This window comes from Mobula hypostoma, chromosome 9 (genome assembly GCF_963921235.1).
Source record: "Mobula hypostoma chromosome 9, sMobHyp1.1, whole genome shotgun sequence".
Lineage (NCBI taxonomy): Eukaryota > Metazoa > Chordata > Chondrichthyes > Myliobatiformes > Myliobatidae > Mobula > Mobula hypostoma.
Genome location: NC_086105.1, coordinates 53,954,560 through 53,977,220, shown reverse-complemented (window position 1 = coordinate 53,977,220; position 22,661 = coordinate 53,954,560). Strand labels below are relative to the sequence as shown.

Sequence of the window (22,661 nt, the reverse complement as noted above, 5' to 3'; positions counted from 1 at the left end):
CTTAGATTACTGTATTGCGTAGTTATTAATAAATATTATTAGTTTATAGCAATACTAGACTCCAAAGTGTTTTCCATCTCTGTTGGTTCTTTATCTCCGTCACGGGGTACGTGACAGTGGGTTTGGGAATATTGTTGACAGGGAGCGGGATGGGACCAGAAAGTGGTTGATTGCCAGGGGTTGTAAATGAGTGGCATTTTTGTTTGATTGCCAGGGGCATGAGAAGAGGAGAGACCTATCATACATTTTTGTGACAACAAGGGGCGGTATCCAGATTGACTGACAAGAGAGAGAAGGAGGTGGCTCCACAGAAAGAGCAGGGCCCAGGGTTGATTGAGAGGAGGGTGATAAAAGGAGGGATCTAGATTTGATGGTGTACTTAATAAGGCTTTGAATACCAATGCCAAACAACTGGTGGGAATCTTCATCTTGGGCACGTGTCATTTCCATTTTCTCTGAGGGCCTGGGGATGATGGCCAGGAAACAATGGCACATCTGCGCCCCCATCTGGTCATGCTTGGGAATTGTAGATGGACCATCAGCCCAACAGAAGGGTCCAGAACCCTGTGGGAAGAGATCAGAAAGTTGCAGAGTTATTATTCTGACAGAGACTGTGCTCCTGGTGTAGTCTGGTCCAGGGACATGGGGACTGGAACCGTGCATGGTGTTCTCAGGAACAGAAATTTGGCATCGGTTGAGAGTTGGCATTAACTGAAGTCTCACGAGGGAAGATTTAAAAAAAAGTTGGGGCAATTTACAAATGCACAATCAGGCAATGTGCAGTAACGCAGGCTAGTTTAATGAGATACCGGCCACAGGTTGTAGGAATGTGGAGCAGAATTTCCTGCCTCAGAGTGTGTTAAACCTTTGGATAATTCAATCCCAGAGTCTTTTTGGGAGAGCATTGAACTGGCCCTTCACCACTCCAACTAAACTAATCCCTTCTGCATACACAGTGTCAATATCCCTCCATTCTCTGCATATTCATGTGCATATCTACAGTAACAACCTCTCAGCCACCTCTTTCATCTGCATCCACCATCAGCCCTGCAGCGTGTTCCAGGTAGCTACCATTCTCAGTGTAGGAAACTTGCCCCACACACCTCTTATGAACTTACTCCTCTCATGTTAAATGCAGAACTATCTAATATTGGACAATCCCACCATTGGGGGGGGGTGGGGGGGGGGGAGATTCCAGATGTGTACACTATGCCTCTCACAATTCCTATCCGGTCTCCCCTTGTCTTTCATCATTCCAGAAAAAACAACCCAAGTTGTCCAACTTCTCCTTGTGGACAATATCCCTTTGTCCAGACAGCATCCTGGTGAACCTCTTCGAAATCCTCTCCAAAGCCTCCACATCCTTCCTACAGTGAGGCGACCAGAACTGAATGCAGTGCTCCAGATGTGCCCAGAGCAGAATTTTATACAGCTGCACTGTACCTGTCCTGACTCTTGAGCTCAAAGACACAACTAGTAAATGTAAGCATGCTGTGCATTTTCCTTAGCACCCATAACCTGTGCACTCACCTTCAAGGTGATATGCACTTGGACCTCAAGATCACTTCTGTCCCTCTTTGAGAGCAAAGCTCTGGGAGCCAAGGGGACAGTACTGTAACTCAAAAATGTTTGGGGACCACTTTCTTCAAGAGATTATAGATTTGTTCGAGGAGAAATTAAGCATGTAGTCACTAGCATTTAGTAGAAACTTTCTGTTTACTTGCATGGCTAGGCAAGTTGTGTCAAAGGCAAGTCGGCAGATGTGAGCTGCATGTCCGAGCGCAGGAAGGGGATATTTTGCCATGACAGCAACCTTTCCCTCAACATCAGCAAAACAAATATGGTGCACATGCTCCTGTCTACATCAATAATGTTGACGTTGAGGAGGTTGAGAACTTCAAGTTCCTAGGAATGAACATCATTGATAGCCTACCTTGCCTAACCACATTAATATCACGACCAAGAAAGCTCACCAGCACCTCTGGTCCCTCAGGAGGCTAAAGAAATTCAGCATTTCCTGATCAATCCTTACCAAGTTTTAATGATGCATCACAGAAAGTTCTGCATGCTTAGTAGTCTGGCATGGCCTATACATGATTGCAAGAAACTGCAGAGATGTGGGCACAGCTCAGCACACCACGGAAACCAACCTCCCATCTATGGACTCTATCTATAATTCCCACTGCCTCAGTAAAGCAACCAGCAGAATCAGACTCCATGGACGTTCGTTTTTCTCATCTCTCCTATTGAAGTAGAAGATATAAACAGTTTTCCAGCACCTGCAATTTTGTTTTAATGATCATGATTTTAATTAATCTATGGCTGTTTAAAGTAGATTTAACCATATTGAGCACTTAGCTTACCATTACTAGATAGGACATAAAGATGACATTGGATCACATGATGTAGAAGCATGCATAGAGTTAAGAAACTGCAAGGGTTAAAAAACTCTAATAGGAATTATCTACATGCCTCTGAACAATAATGAGGATGTGGGGTACAAATTACAATGGGAAATAGAAAAGGCATGTCAAAAGGGCAATGTTACGATAGTCATGGGGGATTTCAATATGCAGTAGGTTGGGAAAATCAGGTTGATGCTGGGTCCCAGAAGAGGGAATTTATATAATGCCAATGAGATGGCTTTTTAAAGCAGCTTGTGGTTAAAGACCACTTGGGAAAAGGCAATTCTGGATTGGGTGTTGTGTAATGAACCAGATTTGATTAGGCAGCTTAAACTAAAGGAACTCTTGGGAGATAGTGATCATGATATGATAGAATTTAACCTGGGAGAGAGTTTGAGAGGGAGAAACTAAAGTGAGATGTATCAGTGGAGTAAGGGGGGATTACAGAGGCAGGTGAGAAGAGCTGACTAAAATTGATTGGAAGGGAGTACTAACGGGGATGACAGCAGAAGAACAATGGCTGGAATTTTTGGGAGCAATTCAGAAGGCACAGGATAGATACATCCTAAAGAAGCAGTATTCTAAAGGGAGGATGATGCATCACGGCTGACAAGGGAGGTCAAAGACAGCATAAATGTAAAAGGGAACATTTAATATAACAAAAACTAGTGGGGAGTTAGAGGATTGGGAAGCTTTTAAAAACCAACAGAATGCAACTAAAAAAGCATGAGGAGAGAAAGGATGAAATATGAAGGTAAGTTAGCAAATAATATAAAAGAAGATACAAGAAGTTTTTTTCAGATATATAAAGAGTAAAAGAGCGGCGAGAGTGGCTATTTGAGCACTGGAAATGACTCTAGAGTGGTAGAAATAGGGGACGAATAAATGGTGGATGAACTTAATAAGTATTTTGCATCAGTCTTCATTGTGGAAGACACTAGCAGAATGCCAGAAATTCAAGAGTGTCAGGGGACAGAAGTGAACGTAGTTGCTATTACCAAGATGCTTGGGAAGCTGAAAGATCTGAAGGTAGATAAGTCACCTGGACTGGAAGATGACATCGCAGGGTTCTGAAAGAAGCAGCCAAAGAGATTGTGGAGGCATCAATAGTGACCTTTCAAGAATCACTAGATTCTGGAATAGTTTCGGAGGACTGTAAAATTGCAAATGTCACTCTATTTTTTAAGAAGGGAGAGAGGCAGGAAAAAGGAAATCATAGGCCAGTTAGCCCAACCTCAGTGATTGGGAAGAAGTTGGAGTCCATTATTAAAGATGATGATTCAGGTACTTGGAGGCACATGATAAAATAAGATAAAGTCAACATGGTTTTCTTAAGCAGAAATCTTGCCTGACAAATCTGTTGGAATTCTTTGAGGAACTGACAGACAGATAGACAAAGGGGAGTCAGTGGATGTTGTTTACTTGGATTTTCAGAAGGTGTTTAATCTAGGAGAATTAGGACTGAGACTCAATTTGTATCAATGCTGAGCCTAAGGTCACTGATAATCTTGGTAAGGGCCGTTTCCGTACTGTGGTTTGCTCTAAAACCTGACTGAAGTTGTTCTCATTCAGAAAGTTGTTGAGTTGGTTGAAAATGAAGTACTTCCTTTTCCTTTTACTGTCACGATTTTCTTCCACAATCTCCCGTTTCTCAATATGTCAGTGACTAGTACGAGACCACACCTTGACTACTCTACACAGTAGCAAATTTGCATTCCAACAACATACTCAGTCCTTTGCTCAAATATGAGTTGTCTGGAATTTGGGACGGATGAGTATTGGAGGGATAAAGCTGGAACAGGATAATGAATTGAATGATCAGTGATAACTATGTTGAGTGGGAGAGCAGATCAAAGGGCCAAACGGCCTTCTCTTAATTTTGTTACTGTGCTTCTCACTTTAAATTAAAACTGGATCAGCATATCTAAGAGTGGAATTAAATTTACTTATATTAGATATCTCCGTAATAGAATAGGGCACCTCTTTCCTTTGCAAGAAGACTCCCCATGTCTGGGCATGTAGAACTGCATAGCTGAAGCTGAATATTTACAATACTGTATCTAGTCCAACATTCCTCCTTGAATCAACACTAAATCACACACCAGCACACACGTTACGTTTACCTACATAACTATGGTGACTGCAGCTGAAAGCCGATTCAATTGATATAAAATGTTGTGGGATTATATTAAATTATTTTCTTTATTTGAAGAATCTTCTAAGGTGGTTGCTTGGGATCGGGGATGGCTTGCTTCCACTCCATTTCTGGGGGTTTTGAGGTGGCTGACGAGGTTACTGTGGAAATTGTGAATACCTCTGCAGGAGGTGTTGATGGAGTGGGTGGGCACTGAGAAGGCATGATCCTTACCTGGGGCTAATGTGTACTCCTGATGCACGGCCCCCAGATTCTCAGAACCAGCCACAGTGTGAATCAGTCTGGAGCTGGAGGACAGCACTGTGTGGTCTGCAGTAACTGCTGTCCCAGCACGCTTCCAAGTTTCCCACCTGTACTGTCTGACCCCTCGCCACGCCAGCTGCCAAGTCCTGGGAATCCCAGACAGCCCCTGTTCTTTAAAAGGAGCAGCCCATGCTGTCATCAGCAGAAACAGAGGTGGAATTCTACACTTACCTCAACCCTACATCCTCTGTCTTCCCAGGTCTCTGGAGCCCATCTATTGCCAGACTTCAGGACCAGAGTCCAGACCATCAGAGTGGGCAAAGGACTAGAAATCACTCTGGGTCTGGAGCCAGGGACCAGAACGTGTCTTGAACCTGGAGCCAGATACTCAGAGACCACATTGTATGAGTCTGAGCTTCTGGGCCAGAATCCTAACCCAGAATGATACTTAAATATACAGCCCTGGTGGGGACAGGTCTGTCACTGTATAACACCGGGGTACAGTACCAGTGGGACAGGTCTGTCACTGTATATCACTGGGGTACAGTACCAGTGGGACAGGTCTGTCATTGTATAACATTGGGGTACAGTACCAGTGGGACCGGTCTGTCACTGTATAACACCGGGGTACAGTACCAGTGGGACAGGTCTGTCATTGTATAACATCGGGGTACAGTACCAGTGGGACAGGTCTGTCACTGTATAACACCGGGGTACAGTGCCAGTGGGACAGGTCTGTCACTGTATAACATTGGGGTACAGTACCAGTGGGGACAGGTCTGTAATTGTATAACACTGAGGTACAATACAGGTGGGGATATGGGTCTGTCACTGTATAACACTGCTGTAGTGCTTGTGGGGAAAGACTGTCACTGTATGACACTGAGGTACTGTAATGTCATGGACAGGTCTGCCATTGTATAACATTGGAGTACAGTACTGGTGGGGACGGGTCTGTCACTGTATAACACTGGGGTACAGTACTGGTGTGGATGGGTCTGTCACTGTATATCATTGGGGTACAGTACTGGTGGGGACGGGTCTGTCACTGTATAACATTGGGGTACAGTACTGGTGGGGACGGGTCTGTCACTGTATATCATTGGGGTACAGTACTGGTGGGGATGGGTCTGTCACTGTGTAACACTGGGGTACAGTACTGGTGGGGATGGGTCTGTCACTGTAACACGGGTACAGTACTGGTGGGGATGGGTCTGTCACTGTATAACATTGGGGTACAGTACTGGTGGGGACGGGTCTGTCACTGTATATCATTGGGGTACAGTACTGGTGGGGATGGGTCTGTCACTGTATATCATTGGGGTACAGTACTGGTGGGGATGGGTCTGTCACTGTATATCATTGGAGTACAGTACTGGTGGGGATGGGTCTGTCACTGTATATCATTGGGGTACAGTACTGGTGGGGATGGGTCTGTCACTGTATAACATTGGGGTACAGTACTGGTGGGGATGGGTCTGTCACTGTATATCATTGGGGTACAGTACTGGTGGGGATGGGTCTGTCACTGTATATCATTGGGGTACAGTACTGGTGGGGATGGGTCTGTCACTGTATAACATTGGGGTACAGTACTGGTGGGGATGGGTCTGTCACTGTATATCATTGGGGTACAGTACTGGTGGGGATGGGTCTGTCACTGTATATCATTGGGGTACTGTACTGGTGGGGATGGGTTTGTCATTGTATATCATTGGGGTACGGTACTGGTGGGGATGGGTCTGTCACTGTATATCATTGGGGTACGGTACTTGTAGGCACATGAAAGCACTGGACATCAAATTGAGTCCTAGGAAGAACTTGTGGCTGACCGCACCAGATGAAGAAGCACCCTGAAACAACACCTTACATCAGGCAAGAAAAAGATCCTGAAAGCAGAGAAAACAAACAGACCCATAAAAAGGAACACTACATCTCTGGCAGAGCTGAGATTACTTATAGATGCGACCTTTGCAACAGGCACTGCCACTCTCACGGTGGTCTTGTCAGCCACAGACAGCAATGCACCAACAACGTAAACATCTAGGATGCAACATCCATGGTCAGACCACGACCACTGGAGGGCCAGTACTGGTAGGAATGGACCTATCACTCTAAGCACTGGGGTGCAGTACTTGTATGTATGACAAATAACACAATGAGCCAAAGGCCTCCAATCAGATAAACAACTCTCCACTTCCACCCACCAAGCCAATTTTGTATCCAGTTGGGACGCTCAACCTGGATCATTTTACACCAGCCCCCAGTGAGGCATCTTGCCAAATGTTACTTGACTGAATGTGAATGTGACGAGTCGAGTATTAACATTCCCTGATTTGTTTCTGGCTGGAGTGGGTGAGTTTCCAACTGATAGCAAAACTCCTCTGTCGTTAATATTGGGGCCTGGGCTGAGCCCATAGTCTACAGTGCATTCTGATGGCACTTCATTCTGTAATTTAGACTTTTAGTGGGACCACGGTAACGTATTCATGGCCATCAGCAAAACAAACAATTCCTTTCAGGATGTTACTGCCCCCATCTCCCTAACCATATAAGGTGGGCTCCTGGAATTTTTGCAGTCATCCCCACCGATGAGAAGGTCCTGTTGTCATGGTGATGCTGAGTGATATACAACTGCCAGCATGCACCCCCCTGATGCTGTCTAACACGTACAAGCATCATGTCACCACAATGGACAGGGGGTTGATTGTGTAACAGGTCCTTCAAAGGATATGAGTCAAGGTTAAAAAATTTCATGTAATCTTACTCTAACTTCTGAGAAGTCCTGCACAGAATCACTCTTTCAACCTGTATCAGTAAAATTACCTTGTCCGTTATCTTTCTCTATGAACAATACAGCAGCAACAGGCTCTTCAGCCCACTGAGTCTGTGCTAGCTATCAAGGACCATTTATACTAATGATACATTCATATACAATATTTATTATCCCCGCATTCTAACACCCCCTCAAATTCTCCCACTTATCACACACTAGGAATAATTTATAGTAGCCAATTAACCTACACCTAACAGGTGTTTGGGACGTAGAAGGAAACTGGGGCACCCATCACAGGGAGAAAGTGTAAACTTCAAACCAACATTGCCACAGTAATGACCTGTTGCAAATAATTGTGGAGGATCAGCCGCAAGACACAAGTTCCCTCCCAATCTTTCCCCACTCTGCATCCCTGCCTTTGATGATATGGATTGATGGCAAGACTCCAGAAAACATGGAAGTATCTCAACGTTTACCTTTGCTGAGAGGAGCCATCGACCACTGTCTCCAATGTGCCAGCACAGCCTTTTGGTCAATTGTGAAAGGGATGTTTGCAGATCAGGACCTCTGACCAGATTCAAAGCTCATGGGCTACTGGGTGGCAGTGATCTCTGCTCATTGATATGCTTCTGAAATCTGGATTACAGACAGCCAAGATGTTGGAAAATGCTGTCTCTGCAAAACCCTCCAAATTCACTGGAAGAATGTTGCTGGGAGCAACAACCCCAGCATTAAGAATCAATTGGCTTTGTTTGGTAGTTCGCCTGAGATGTGATTTCCAAAACAGATACCCCTTTTCTGAACTCTGCAAGTTATTAAATCCCACAGCCATAACGGGCTTCCTGACTTTGGTGTTTCATTGCTGTAAAGGAGGTTGGTCCTGGACATCCAGCGACGCCCAGCCACTCACTGAAAATTGGCGTGTGGTCTCCCTGCAATAACTAAAGTCCAGTCAGCACCAGACCCGCTCATTTGTGACACCCCTCCGATTCAGCTTCAGCCAGTGTCAATCCATTTGAACCTCATGTTATTTAAAGCAAGTTAAAAAAAAATTTGAGGTTTGAAGTCACGAGGAGCTTTGCTGTCTCCTGGAGGTATGAGCTTTGTGTGGGAGTCACTCTAACACAGTTGAGCAAACCCAGAGTTGTTGATTTGTAAGGCAGGAATGAATGCAAGCACTGACAGATACTGAGACATGTCAGCGGCGCTCCTCATTCCCTTCAGCAAATGACAGGCTGGAAGAGGTGAGTGAAAAAAGCAATGCTTTGCTTAACCTAACCACAGTGCAGCACGTTGTGAAGATAGTGTAAGAGCAGTTGCTGTGTGGTGTAACCCGTGTGCGCTGATCGATCACCAAAGTTCTCCAACTTCTTGGTCACTTCTTCAGGCTACCTGGAGGCTCTCCCTGAGCTTCCTCCCACGATGGACTAGCACTAACCACCCTGCAATTACTGGCTGTCGGACTCAAGAAGATGAGGACAAGCAGGGCAATTAAATACACTCTGTTCGCATTCTGCTACATCTTCTGGGTGAGTCAGTTAACATAACTCTGCTTCTGTCAGTACCACTAACAATGACCCTTCTGGGGGAGGGGTCCGCTCCTTATGGAAGGGCCGACTCCATTCATAGAGGGAACCAAACCCAAATGGTCATACTTAATTTTGAGCCTAAAGCATGACTATGAAAACGTGGGGAGTTTGGCAATAGTCGGAGCAATTGCAGGTACTTCTTAGTGAGGTTAAAGATGTTTTAAGGCATATAGAGGCTTGGGAGGAAGGGTAGAGGATTCCACTGAGGGGAAATTGAGAAAGAAGTAAGTGAAAGGGAGAGGATATGGAATTGTTATTATAGAAAAGACCATTTCTGAGAACGTAGAACAGTACAACACACTACACACTCTTTGGCCCATGATTTTGAGCAAACCTTTTAAACTACGCTATGATTAATTTAACACTTCTTTCCTACATATCCCTCCATTTTTCATCCATGTGCCTTTCTAAGAGTCTCTTAAATGCCCCTAATGTATCTGCCTCTACCACCACCCCTGGAAGTGCATTCCATGCACCCAGCACTCTCTGTGCAAAAAGAGAGTGACTTCCAACTTCCCCTCCTATACTTTTCTTCAATCACCTTAAAATTATGTCCCCTTGTGTTAGCCATTACCACCCTGGGAAAAAGTCTCTGGCTGTCCGTTCTACCTATGCTTCTTATCATCTTGTACACCTCTATCAAATCATCTCTCATCCTCCTTTGATGCACAGAGACAAGCTCTAGCTCAGCAAGAAAATGGGCACAAGTGCAGTCAAACTCAGCACCAAGACTGCCCGAGGTCAACATTCAACATGGGTCCTTGGAGCTACTGTTTTGGAATAGCAAGGTCAGATAAGGTTTTAAACTAAAGATGGGGAGGAGGATTTGTGAGTGAGAAGTAGAAGCAGCAGGGTTTGGTGCTGATTTATGTAAAATCAAGCAGATTGCATCAGGAAGAACACAGGACCTAGAAGCATCTGGCCTGTCAAGCCTGCTCCGCCATTCGATAAGATCATGGTTGACCTGTCCATGGACTGAGCTCCTTCTAACTGCCTTTTCCCCATAACCCTTAATTCCCCAGCTGTGCAAAAATCTAACTGTGTCTTAAATATATTTAATGAGGTAGCTTCTACTGCATCCCTGGGCTGAGAATTCCACAGTTTCACCACTCTCTGGGAAAAATAGTTTCTTCACAGAAAAGTACAGCATAGAAACAGGCCCTCCCACCCACCTTGTCCGTGCTGAACCGTTTAAACTGCCTAGTCCCATCGATCTGCACTCGGACCATAGCCATCCATACCCCTGCCATCCATGTACCTATCCAAACTTCTCTTAAACATTGAAATCGAGCTCACCTGCACCACTTGTGCTGCCAGCTTGTTCCAAAATCTTACGACCCTCTTAGGCGAAGAAGTTCCCCTCATGTTCCCTTAAATTTTTCACCTTTCACTCTTATCTTATGATTTTTAATTGTTTTTCCACCCAACCTCAGTGCAAAAGCCTGCTTGCATTTACCTTATATATACCCTCATAGTTTTGTATGCCTCTATCAAATCTCCCATCAATCTTTTATGTCCCAAGGAATAAAGTCCAAATCTATTCAATTTTTCCTTATTACTCAAGCCTTCCAGTCCAGATAAGATCCTTGTAAATTTTCTCTGCCTCTTTCAACCTTGTTTATATCTTTCCTGTAGGTAGATGACCAAACCAACACATAATACTCCAAATTAGGCTTCACTAACTTATATACAACATCAACATAACATCCCATCCCCTGTACTCAGTACTTTGATTTATAATGGCCAATATGCCAAAAGCTTTCCTTATGACCCTATCTACCTGTGACATTACTTTCAATGAAATATGGACCTGTATTCCCAGACCCCTTTGTTCCACCGCACTCCTTAGTGGCCTACTTAAGAAAGCTTATGGGGTGTTAGCCTTCATAAGTCAAGAGATAGAGTTTAAGAGTCGCGATGTAATGACGCAGCTCTATAAAATTCTGGTTAGGCCGCACTTGGAGTACTGTGTCCAGTTCTGGTCGCCTCAGTATAGGAAGGATGTGGAAGCATTGGAAAGGGTACAGAGGAGATTTACCAGGATGCTGCCTGGTTTAGAGAGTATGCATTATGATCAGAGATTAAGGGAGCTGGGGCTTTACTCTTTGGAGAGAAAGAGGATGAGAGGAGACATGATAGAGGTATGCAAGATATTAAGAGGAATAGATAGAGTGGACAGCCAGTGCCTCTTCCCCAGGGCACCACTGCTCAATACAAGAGGACATGACTTTAAGGTAAGGGGTGGGAAGTTCAAGGGGGATATTAGAGGAAGTTTTTTTACTCAGAGAATGGTTGGTGCGTGGAATGCACTGCCTGAGTCAGTGGTGGAGGCAGATACACTAGTGAAATTTAAGAGACTACTAGACAGGTATATGGAGGAATTTAAGGTGGGGGGTTATATGGCAGGCAGGGTTTAAGGGTCGGCACAACATTGTGGGCTGAAGGGCCTGTACTGTGCTGTACTATTCTATGTTCTATGTTCTAATGTTCACAGTGTAAGACCTACCCTGGGTGGTCCTACCAAAGTGGAACACCTCAGACTTATATGAATCAATTTCCATCTGCCATTTTTCTAGCTGGTCCAGATCCTGCTGCAAGCTCTGATTGTCTCCTCCTCACTGTCCACTACACACCCAATCTTGGTGTCATCCGTAAATTTGCTGATCCAGTTAACCACATTATCATCCAGAATGTTGACATAGATGAGAAACAGCTATTGTCCCAGCTCCGATCCCTGCAGTACTCCACTAGTTACAAGCCTCTAGCCAGAGAGTCACCCACCTACTACCACTCTCTGGCTTCTTGCACAAAGCCAATGTCTAATCCAATTTACTGTCTCATCTTGAATGGCAAGCAACTGAACCTCCTTGACCAACTCCTTGTTAAATGCCTCACTAAAATCCATGTAGAAAACATCCACTGCCTTGCCTTCATAAACTTTCCTGGTAACTTTCACAAAAAACTCTGTGAGATTGGTTAGCCATGACTTAACACACATAAAGTCATACTGACTATCCCTAATCAATCCATGTCTATCTAAATATTCATGTATCTGGTCCCTTAGAATACCTTCCAATAACTTTCCCACTACTGATGTCAGGCTCACTGGCCTATAATTTCCTGGTTTCTTTTAGGGCCTTTCTTAAACAGCAGAACAATATTGGCAATTCTCCAATCCTCCAGCACCTCACCTGTCACTAAGGATAATTTAAATATCTCTGCTAGGACCCCTGCAAATTCTGTACTTACTTACCACAGGTTTTGAGGAAACACCCTGTCAGGACCTGGAGATTTATCCACTCTAATTTGCCTCGAGACAGCAATCTTCCTCCCCTGTGATCTGTATAGGGTCCATGAGCTTGCTGCAGCTTTGCCTCACTTCTATAGATTCTGTGTCCATCTCCTGAGTAAATACAGATGCAAAAAATCAATTTAAGATTTCCCCTATCGCTTTTGGCTTCACACATGGATTACCATTCCGATCTTCCAGAGGACCAATTTTGTCCCTTGCAATTCTTTTGCTCTTAACCTAGCTGTTGAATCTCTTTCTCCCTGTCTGCTAGGGCAACCTGAAGCTTTCTTTTAACCCTCATGATTTCTTTCTTAAGGGTTCTCTTGCATTCCTTGTACTCTGTAAATACCTAATTTGTTCCTACCTGTCTTTACCTGCCATGCACCTCCTTTTTATCTTAACCAGGGCCTCAATGTCTCTTGAAAACCAAGATTCTCTAATCCTATTATCTGTACCCTTTATCCTGACAGGCACATACAAGATTTGTACTCTCAGAGTTTCACTTTTGAAGGCCTCCACTTACCAAGTACACCTTTGCCAGAAAACAGCCTGTCCCAATCCACACTTGTCAGGTCCTTTCTGATACCATCAAAATTCGTGTTTCTCCAATTTATAATCTCAACCTGTGGACTAGATCTATATTTTTCTACATTTACTTTGAAACCCATGGTATTATGCAAGTTAGATGCAAAGTGTTCCCCTACACAAACTTCTGTCACCTGCCCTGTCTCATTCCCTATCAGGAGATTAAGTATTGCTTATTGTCTTGTTGGGACTTCTGCATACTGATTAAAGAAACTTTCCTGAATACATATGACAAACTCTATCCCATCTAGCCCTTTTACACTATTGGAATCCAATCAGTATGCGGAAAGTTAAAATCTCCTACTAAAACAGCTTTATGCTTCTTGCAACAGTCTGTGATCTCTCAACAATTTGTTCCTCAATCCTGCAGACTGTTGGGTAGTCTATATACATTTCCACCCATAAAGCCTCACCAGGTGAGTTCTTCAACCTATCCTGACTGAGCACTGCAGTGACATTTTCCCTGACTGGTAACAACACCCCTCCCCCTTTAACCCCTCCTGCTCTGACGTGTCTAAAAACAATGGAACCCCAGAATACTGAGCTGCTATAGTCCTGACCCTCCTGCAATTAAGTCTCAGTAATGGCTGCAATATCGTAATTCAATGTGTTGATCCATGCCCCGAGCTCATCTGCCTTTCTTACTTCTTGCATTGAAATATATACAGCTCAGAAGGTTGGTCGTACCATGCTCAACCTTTTGATTCCTGACTTTACCTCTCCACAACCTCTCCACTATCTGTTCCAGCCGTCTGGTTCCCATCCCATTACAACTCTAGTTTACAAACCGCCCCCCCCAAAACCTTTCCGCTAGGATACTATTCCCCCTCCAAACCATCTCTTCTGTACAGGTCTTAACTTCCCTGGACGAGAGTCCAATGATCCAAAAGTCTGATGCCCTCCCACTTACTCCTTAGCTACTTGTTAAATTGTATGATCTTCCTATTTCTGGCCTCACTAGTATGTAGCACAGGTAGCAATCCTGAGATCAGAACCCTGGAGTCTTTTTCTTTAATGTAGCATCCAACTCTCTGAACTGATTTTGCAGAGCCCCGTCCCTCTTCCTGCCTATGTCATTGGTACCTACATGGACCACGACCGCTGGCTGCTCACCCTTCCACTTAAGAATGTTGAGAGCTCGATCAGAGATGTCCCAGAACCTGGCAACATATCACCTGGGAAACTCACTCTCATCCACAGAACCTCCTTTCTGTTCCACTAACTAATGAACCCCCATCACCCTACTCCCCCTTCCCTTCTGAGTCACAGAGCCAGAGTCCACCTGTAGGAAATCCCTCCACCGCCGCCCCCCCAACAGTATCCAAAGTGATATACCTGTCAATGAGGGGATGGCCACAGGGGTACTCTGCACTGGCTGTTTAAGCCCTTTCCCCTTCCTGACTGTCATCAAGTCTCCTCTGTCTTGTCCCTTGGGTGTAACTACCTCTCTATATGTCGTATCTATCATCCCCTCAGCCTCCTGAATGATCTGGGGTTCATCCAGTTCCAGCTCCAACTCCTTAACATGGATTGTTAGAAGCTGCAGCTGGATGCACTTCTTGCAGGTGAAGCCGTCAGAGACACTGGAGGTCTCCCTGCCTTCCCACATCCCACAGGAGGCGCGTTCAGCTATCCTGCCTGGCATCCCCACTGTTCTATCTGAGCAAATATAAAGAAGGAAACAATAAATAAACTGGAGGAGGGGGGAAGAAAATCTACCTATAGCTTTTTCGCCTTCTCTCATACAAGCTTCTCCTCGCTCAAGCTTCGAATAATTACTCTAACACTGTCCACTCCAACAAAGGCCCTCCAACAATCTATCCCGTGAATCTTGATGTTATGTCCCCTAGTTCTAAACTCACTTACCAGTGGAAACAACATTCCTGCCTCTATCTTCGCTACCTCTTTCATAATCTTATGTTTTGATAAAATCCCGTCTCATTCTTCTGAATTTCAATGATCGATCTCTCCTCATAGGCTTACCGCCTTATTTCCATAATCAACCTACACACACAAAATGCTGGTGAACGCAGCAGGCCAGGCAGCATCTGTAGGAAGAAGTACAGTCGACGTTTCGGGTCGAGACCTTTCGTCAGGACTAACGGAAAGAAGAGCTAGTAAGAGATTTGAAAGTGGGAGGGGGAGGAGAGATCCGAAATGATAGGAGAAGGCAGGAAGGGGAGGGATGGAGTTAAGAGCTGGAAAGTTGATTGGCAAAAGGGATACAGGGCTGGAGAAGGGATAGGATCATGGGACGGAAGGCCTTGGAAGAAAGAAAGGGGGAAGGGAGCACCAGAGGAAGATGAAGAACAGGCAAGGAGTTATTTCTCTTTCCCTCTCATAATAACCCCTTGCCTGTTCTCCATCTTCCTCTGGTGCTCCCTTCCCCCTTTCTTTCTTCCAAGGCCTTCCGTCCTATGATACTCTCCCTTCTCCAGCCTCATATCCCTTTTGCCAATCAACTTCCCAGCCCTTGGCTTCATCCCTCCCTCTCCTGTCTTCTCCTATCATTTCGGGTCTCCCCTTCCCCCTCCCACTTTCAAATCTCTTGCTAGCTCTTATTTCAGTTAGTCCTGACGAAGGGTCTCGGTCCGAAACGTCGACTGTACCTCTTCCTAGAGATGCTGCCTGGCCTGCTGCGTTCACCAGCAACTTTTATGTTTGTTGCTTGAAATTCCAGCATCCGCAGATTTCCTCATGTGTGTGTGTGTGTGTGTGTGTGTGTGTGTGTGAGAATGTGTCTAGTTCCACCAACCTGCACCTGGACCATAGCCCTCCATACCCCCTCATCCAAATTTCTCTTAAATGTTGAAATTGATCCTGAATACATCACTTGTGCTGGCAACTCTTCCACACTCTCATCACCCTCTGAGCCCCCTCATATTCCCCTTAAACTTTCACCTTTCACCCTTAACCCAAGATCTGTAGTCTAGTCTCACCCAACATCGGTGGGAAAAGCCTGCTTGTATTACCCATCGATACCCCTTATAATTTTTTATCCATCTGTCAAATCTCCCTCAATCTTCTATGTTCTAGGGGATAAGGTCCTAAGCTATTGAACCTTTCCCTCTGTCCTATCACACTCCACAGTGTGCTAGTGCTCACCATATAAGGCCTACCATAGTTTGTGCAACACTTCACACATGTCTCTGTTAAATTCCATCTGCCATTTTTCAGTCCATTCTTCAGTTGGTCTGGATCCCGCTGTACACTTGGATAGTCTTCCTCACTGTCCACTACACCCCTAATCTAGATGTCATCCACAAATTTGCTGATCCATTTTACCACATTATCCTCCAAATCGTTGATATAGATGACAGCAAATGTTTTGAGAGGCTGGTCAAGGACTACGTCTGCAGCACGCTACCACCCACACTGGACCCCTTATAATTCGTCTACTGACACAACCGATCGACAGATGACGCAATAGCCACAGCTCAACACACTGTCCTTACACATCTGGAGAAGAAGGATGCTTATGTGAGAATGCTGTTCTTGGGCTACAGTTCAGCATTCAACACTATAATTCCTTCCAGGCTCGACAGGAAGCTCAGAGACCCCGGCCTTGACTCTGCCTTGTGCATCTGGATCCTGGACTTCCTGTCAGATTGCCGGCAGGTGGTAAGAGTGGGCTCCTTCACCTCTGCCCCTCTGACCCTCAGCACAACTGCCCCTCAGGGCTGTGTCCTAAGCCCCCTCCTTTACTCTCTGTATACCCATGACTGTGTTGCCACCCACAGCTCCAATCTGCTAATTAAATTAGCTGATGATACTACATTGATTGGCCTAATCTCAAATAATAACGAGGCAGCCTACAGAGAAGAAGTCATCACCCTGACACAGTGGTGTCAAGAAAACAACCTCTCCCTCAATGTCGCAAAAACAAAGGAGCTGGTTGTGGACTACAGGCAGGATGGAGACAGGCTAACCCCTATTGACATCAATGGATCTGGGGTTGAGAGGGAGAACAGCTTTAAGTTCCTCAGCATCCATATCACTGAGGACCTCGTGTGGTCTGTACATACCAGCTGTGTGGTGAAAAGGCACAACAGCACCTCTTTCACCTCAGATGGTTGAGGAAGTTTGGTATGGGCCCCCAAATCCCAAGAACTTTCTACAGGGGCACAATTGAGAGCATCCTGACTGGGTGCAGCACGACTGGTATGGGAATTGTACCTCGTTAATCACAGGATTCTGCAGAGAGTGGTGTGGACAGCCCAGCGCATCTTCAGTTGTGAACTTCCCATAATTCAGGACATTTACAAAGACAGGTGTGTATAAAGGGCCTGAAGGATCATTGGAGACCCAAGTCACCCCAACCACAAACTGTTCCAGCTACTACCGTCCAGGAAATGGTACTGCAGCATACAAGCCAGGACCAACAGGCTCTGGGACAGCTTCTTCCACCGGACCATCAGACTGATTAATTCACACTGATACAATTGTACTTCTGTGCTTATATTGACTGTCCCGTTGTAATACTACTTTATTTTATTGTCGCCAAACAATTGATACTAGAACGTACAATCATCACAGTGATATTTGATTCTGCGCTTCGTGCTCCCTGGATTACAAATCGATAGTAAATATTAAAAATTTAAATTATAAATCATAAATAGAAAATAGAAAAGGGAAAGTAAGGTAGTGAAAAAAAAACCGAGATGCAGGTCCGAGTATTTGGAGGGTATGGCCCAGATCCGGGTCAGGATCCATTCAGTAGTCTTATCACAGTTGGAAAGAAGCTGTTCCCAAATCTGGCTGTACGAGTCTTCAGCTCCTGAACCTTCTCCCGGGGAGAAGAGGGACGAAAAGTGTGTTGGCTGGGTGGGTCGTGTCCTTGATTATCCTGGCAGCACTGCTTCAACAGCATGCAATGTAAAGTGAGTCCAAGGATGGAAGATTGGTTTGTGTGACGTGCTGGGCTGTGTTCATGATCTTCTGCAGCTTCTTTCGGTCTTGGACAGGACAACTTCCATACCAGGTTGTGATGCACCCTAGAAGAATGCTTTCTACGGTGCATCTATAAAAATTAGTGAGGGTGTTAGGGGACAGGCCAAGTTTCTTTAGCTTTCTCAGGAAGTAAAGGCGCTGGTGGGCCTTCTTGGCAGTGGACTCTGCTTGGTTGGACCAAGTCAGGTCATTTGTGATATTGACCCCAAAGAACTTAAAGCTTTTGATCTGTTCCAAATTTATTACAAATTACTATAAATTGCACATTGCAAATTTAGACGAAGACGTAACATAAAGATTTTTACTCCTTATGTATGTGAAGGATGTAAGGAATAAAGTCAATTCAATTCAATACAACAATAGACCCAACACTTCCCCTGCAGTACCCCGTCACAGGCCTCCAGACAGAGAGGCAGCCATCTACAACCACTCTCAGGCTTCTTCAGTGAAGCCAATGTCTAATCCAATTTACTACCTCATCTTGAATGCTAAGCAACTAAATCTGCTTGACCAACCTCCCATGTGGGACCTTGTCAAAGGCCTTACTTAAGTCCATGGAGACAGCATTCACTGTCTTGCCTTCATCAGCTTTCCTGGTAATTTCCTTGAAAAACTCGATAAGATCGGTTAGACATGACTTATATATGTGGCTAAGGATATTTTAAGTATCTGTGCTAGAGCCCCTACAAGCCTCCCACAGGATCTGAGGGATCACTTTGTCAGGCCTTGGGGATTTATCCACCCTAATTTGCCTCAAGACAGCAAACACCTCTTCCTCTGTAATCGGTATAGGGTCAATGACCTTGCTACTACATTGTCTCACATCTATAGATTCTGTATCCATCTCCCGAGTAAATACAGACACAAAAAAATTCATTTAACATTACCCCCATCTCTTTCGGTCCCATGCCTAGATTACTATTCTGATTTTCCAGAGGACCAAGTTTGGCCCTTGTTATTCTTTTGTTCTTAATATATCTGTAGAATCCCTGAGGATTCTCCTTCATCTTGTCTGCTGGAACAACCTCATGTCTCCTTTTAGCCCTCTTAATTTCCTTCTTTTGTGTTCTCTTGCATTTCTTATACTCCTCAAGTACCTCATTTGTTCCTGCCTGCATTTACTTCTCTGCGTCTTTTATTTTCTTAACCAGGGCCTTAATATCGCTCAAAGACCAAGATTCCATACACCGTATCCTTGCTTTTTACTCTGACAGAAGCATGCAAACTCTTTTGAAGGTCTCCCACTTACCAAGTACACCTTTGTCAGAAAACAACTTATCCCAATCCACACTTGCCAGATCCTTTCTGATACCAAAAAATATTCTCCAATATAGAATCCCAACCTAAAGATCAGACCTATCCTTCTCCATAATTATTTTGAACTAATGGCATTATCATCACTAGATGGAAAATGTTCCCCTAAAACAAGCTTCTATCACCTGCTTCATCTAATCGGGGATCTAGTATCACACTCTCTCTAGTTGGGGCTTCTATATCCTGATTAAGGAAACTTTCCTGAATGCACTTGACAACCTCCATCCCATCTAGTCCTTTTACAGTATGGGAGTCCCAGTCAATATGCAGAAAGCTAAAATCACCTACCATCACAAGCTTAGGTTTCTTGCAACAGCCTGAGATCTCTCTATAAATTTGTTCCTCTAAATCCCTCGGACTGTTGAGTAGTCTATAATATCCCATTAACGTAGTCATACATTTCTTAGTTCTACCCATAAAGCCTCACTGGACGAGCTCTCCCATCTGTCCTGACTGAGCACTGCTGTGACATTTTCCCTGAACAATAATGCCAGCCCTCCCCCTTTAATCCATCCCACACTTACATGGTTAAAACAATGGAACCCCAGAACAGTGAGCTGCCAGTCCTGCCCCTCCTACACCTAAGTCTCACTAATTAGATTTTTTAGATTATGAGGACACGCAGTCCTCTTTAATTGTCATTTAGTAATGCATGCATTAAGAAGTGATACAGTGTTTTTCCAGAATGATATCACAGAAACACATGACAAACCAAGACTGAAAAACCGACAAAAACCGCATAATTATATAGTTACAACAGTGCAAAGCAATACTATAATTTGATAAGAACAGACCATGGGCACAGTGAAAAAAGTCTCAAAGTCTCTCGAAAGTCCCATCATCTCATGCAGATGCTGAACCTCCAGTGCCGCCAACTTGCCGATGCAGCATCCCGGAAGTATCCAATCACAGTCCGACTCCAAGTTCGTCTGAAAACTCCGAGCCTCCGACCAGCTCCCCGACACCAAGCACCAAACACCACCTCCGCCGAGCGCTTCGACCCTGGCCCCGGCAACAGGCAATAGGCAAGGCCGAGGATTTGGGGCCTTCCCCTCCGGAGATTCTTGATCGCACAGTAGCAGCGGCAGCGAAGTGGGCATTTCAGAAGTTTCTCCAGATGTTCCTCTGTGCTTCTTCACGTCCGTCTCTATCAAATCAGGATTGTGCACGGTATCCTACTTCACAGATACGATATCAATTCGGAACGGCCACGCGCGCTGCGTCACGCCGCCATCTTCTCCTCCCTCCTCTGCACAATATCATAATAACCTTATCCTCTGCACAATAATGGCTACAATATCATAATTCCATGTCCTGATCCTTGCCCTAAGCTCATCTGCCTTTCCTACAATACTCCTTGCATTGAAATATGCACAGCTCAGAACATTAGTCCCACCATGCTCAACCTTGTGATTCCTGACCTTGTATATAGGCTTAACAACATCTTTCTCTACAAACTCTCCACTATCTTTTCTGGTGCTCTGGTTCCCATACCCCTGCAACTCCAGTTTAAGCACCCACCCCTCCCGCGCCATACTAGCAAACTATTAGGATATTAGTCCCCCTGAAAACTGTCCCTTCTGTACAGGTCCCAACTTCCCTATGATCCAAGCATCTGACGCCCTCCCTCCTGCACCAACTCCTCGGCCATATGTTGACTGTATGATCTGTAGGACTCCTGAAACCATGTAGAGACTATAAGAGTGAATCTGTGGAACTGATTTCCACAGACAGCTGTGCAGGCAAGGTAATTGGGAATATTTGAAATAGAGGTTGATAGGTTCTTGATTAGTAAGGTCACTAAAGGTTACGGGGAAAGGCAGGATAATGGGGTTGAATGGGATAATAAATCAGCCACGATGGAACAGTGGAGCAGACTCGCTGGGCCAACTGAACTAAGTCTGTTTCTGTGTTTTATTGTCTTATCATCTTATGGACATAGGGTCTACCCAGGTTGGTGCCTTTGCTTAAAATCACACCAGAAAGGTAGCCGCTCTGACTCCCACATTACTGCACAGGCTAGATTATGTACTCAAGACCGTTTGACAGCTGTAATAAAGAAAAAATTAGTCTTGATATGAGCTCCTATTTCTTCTCCATCGATGACCGCTGACTTCAATCTCAACATCATCGACCACTCCTAATGTCTTTCTGTGCTGCATTACATTTTCAGATTGGAGGTGATGGCTGGTGCTTGAAACTCTCAATAAATAAAGTGAAAAGCGTGAGTGATTGTAAAGTATGTAATGTTTCAAGAAGAGAGTGATGAAGGTATTGATTATTGATTTGGAGTTGAAGTACTTTTAGGAGTTACTCTTGTTTCTCTGGTCTTGTTGACAGGTAGCAAGTGGGCTGATGATAGCTGTGGGGATCTATTCAAAAACAGCAGTGGAAGGAGGTAAATCTTAAATCTTACAGTAAAGTGCCAATAACCTGCTGTCAGACTTTTGAGAAATCCCAGTGGTTCAGAACCTCACCCACAGGGTGTTGATTCCAGTTTTCCCTTGAATGTACTGGGTCCCCAGTTCCTGTTTTCACTTTAACGTACTGGGTCCCTGTTACTGTGTTCACTCTGATGTACCTGGGCCCAAGTTACAGTGTTCCCTCTGATGTACCTGGGGTCCAGTTCCTGTGTTTGCTTCAATGTACTGGGTCCCCAGTTCCTGTTTTCACTTTAATGTTCTGGGTCCCTTTTACTGTGTTCCCTCTGATGTAATAGGGCCCAAGTTACTGTGTTCCCTCTGATGTACCTGGGGTCCAGTTCTTGTGTTCACTTTAATGTACCAGGGCCCCAGTACCTGTTTCCCTTTGATGTACCAGGACCCTAATTCCTGCTTCCTTTTGATGTTCTACTTCTAGGGCTCCACTTCCTGTGTTTGCTTTAATGTGCCAGGGCCCCTGTTGCTTATTCCCGCACTGGGCCCCAGTTCCTGTTTCCCTTTAACAGGGCCTGTTTCCTGTGTTCCCTTTGACGTACCGGGCCCTGTTTCCTGTGTTCCCTTTGACGTACCGGGCCCTGTTTCCCGTGTTCCCTTTGACGTACCGGGCCCTGTTTCCCGTGTTCCCCTTGACGTACCGGGCCCTGTTTCCTGTGTTCCCTTTGACGTACCGAGCCCTGTTCCCTGTGTTCCCTTTGACATACCGGGCCCTGTTTCCCGTGTTCCCTTTGACGTACTGGGCCCTATTTCCTGTGTTCCCTTTGACGTACCGGGCCCTGTTTCCTGTGTTCCCTTTGACGTACCGGGCCCTGTTTCTTGTGTTCCCTTTGACGTACCGGGCCCTGCCTCCTGTGTTCCCTGTGACGTATTGGGCCCTGTTTCCTGTGTTTCCTTTAATGTGCTGGAGTCCTGGT

The 22,661-nt window shown here is 45.0% G+C and overlaps 1 protein-coding gene across 2 annotated transcripts in view; it reads left to right on the top strand.

Annotated features, from left to right (window-relative positions):
* The first annotated feature begins 8,684 nt into the window (after positions 1 to 8,684).
* zgc:113223 (uncharacterized protein LOC541424 homolog) overlaps positions 8,685 to 22,661 on the top strand; it is a 57,303-nt gene continuing 43,326 nt past the window's right edge. The window contains exons 1-3 of one of the 2 annotated variants that reach the window (XM_063059700.1): positions 8,685 to 8,823; positions 8,967 to 9,108; positions 21,650 to 21,707. In XM_063059700.1, coding sequence (XP_062915770.1) covers positions 9,052 to 9,108; positions 21,650 to 21,707 — 115 coding nt within the window. In that variant the 5' untranslated portion in view covers positions 8,685 to 8,823; positions 8,967 to 9,051. Of the gene's footprint in view, positions 8,824 to 8,893; positions 9,109 to 21,649; positions 21,708 to 22,661 lie in introns of those variants that run through there. The other variant, XM_063059699.1, reaches the window with a different exon arrangement.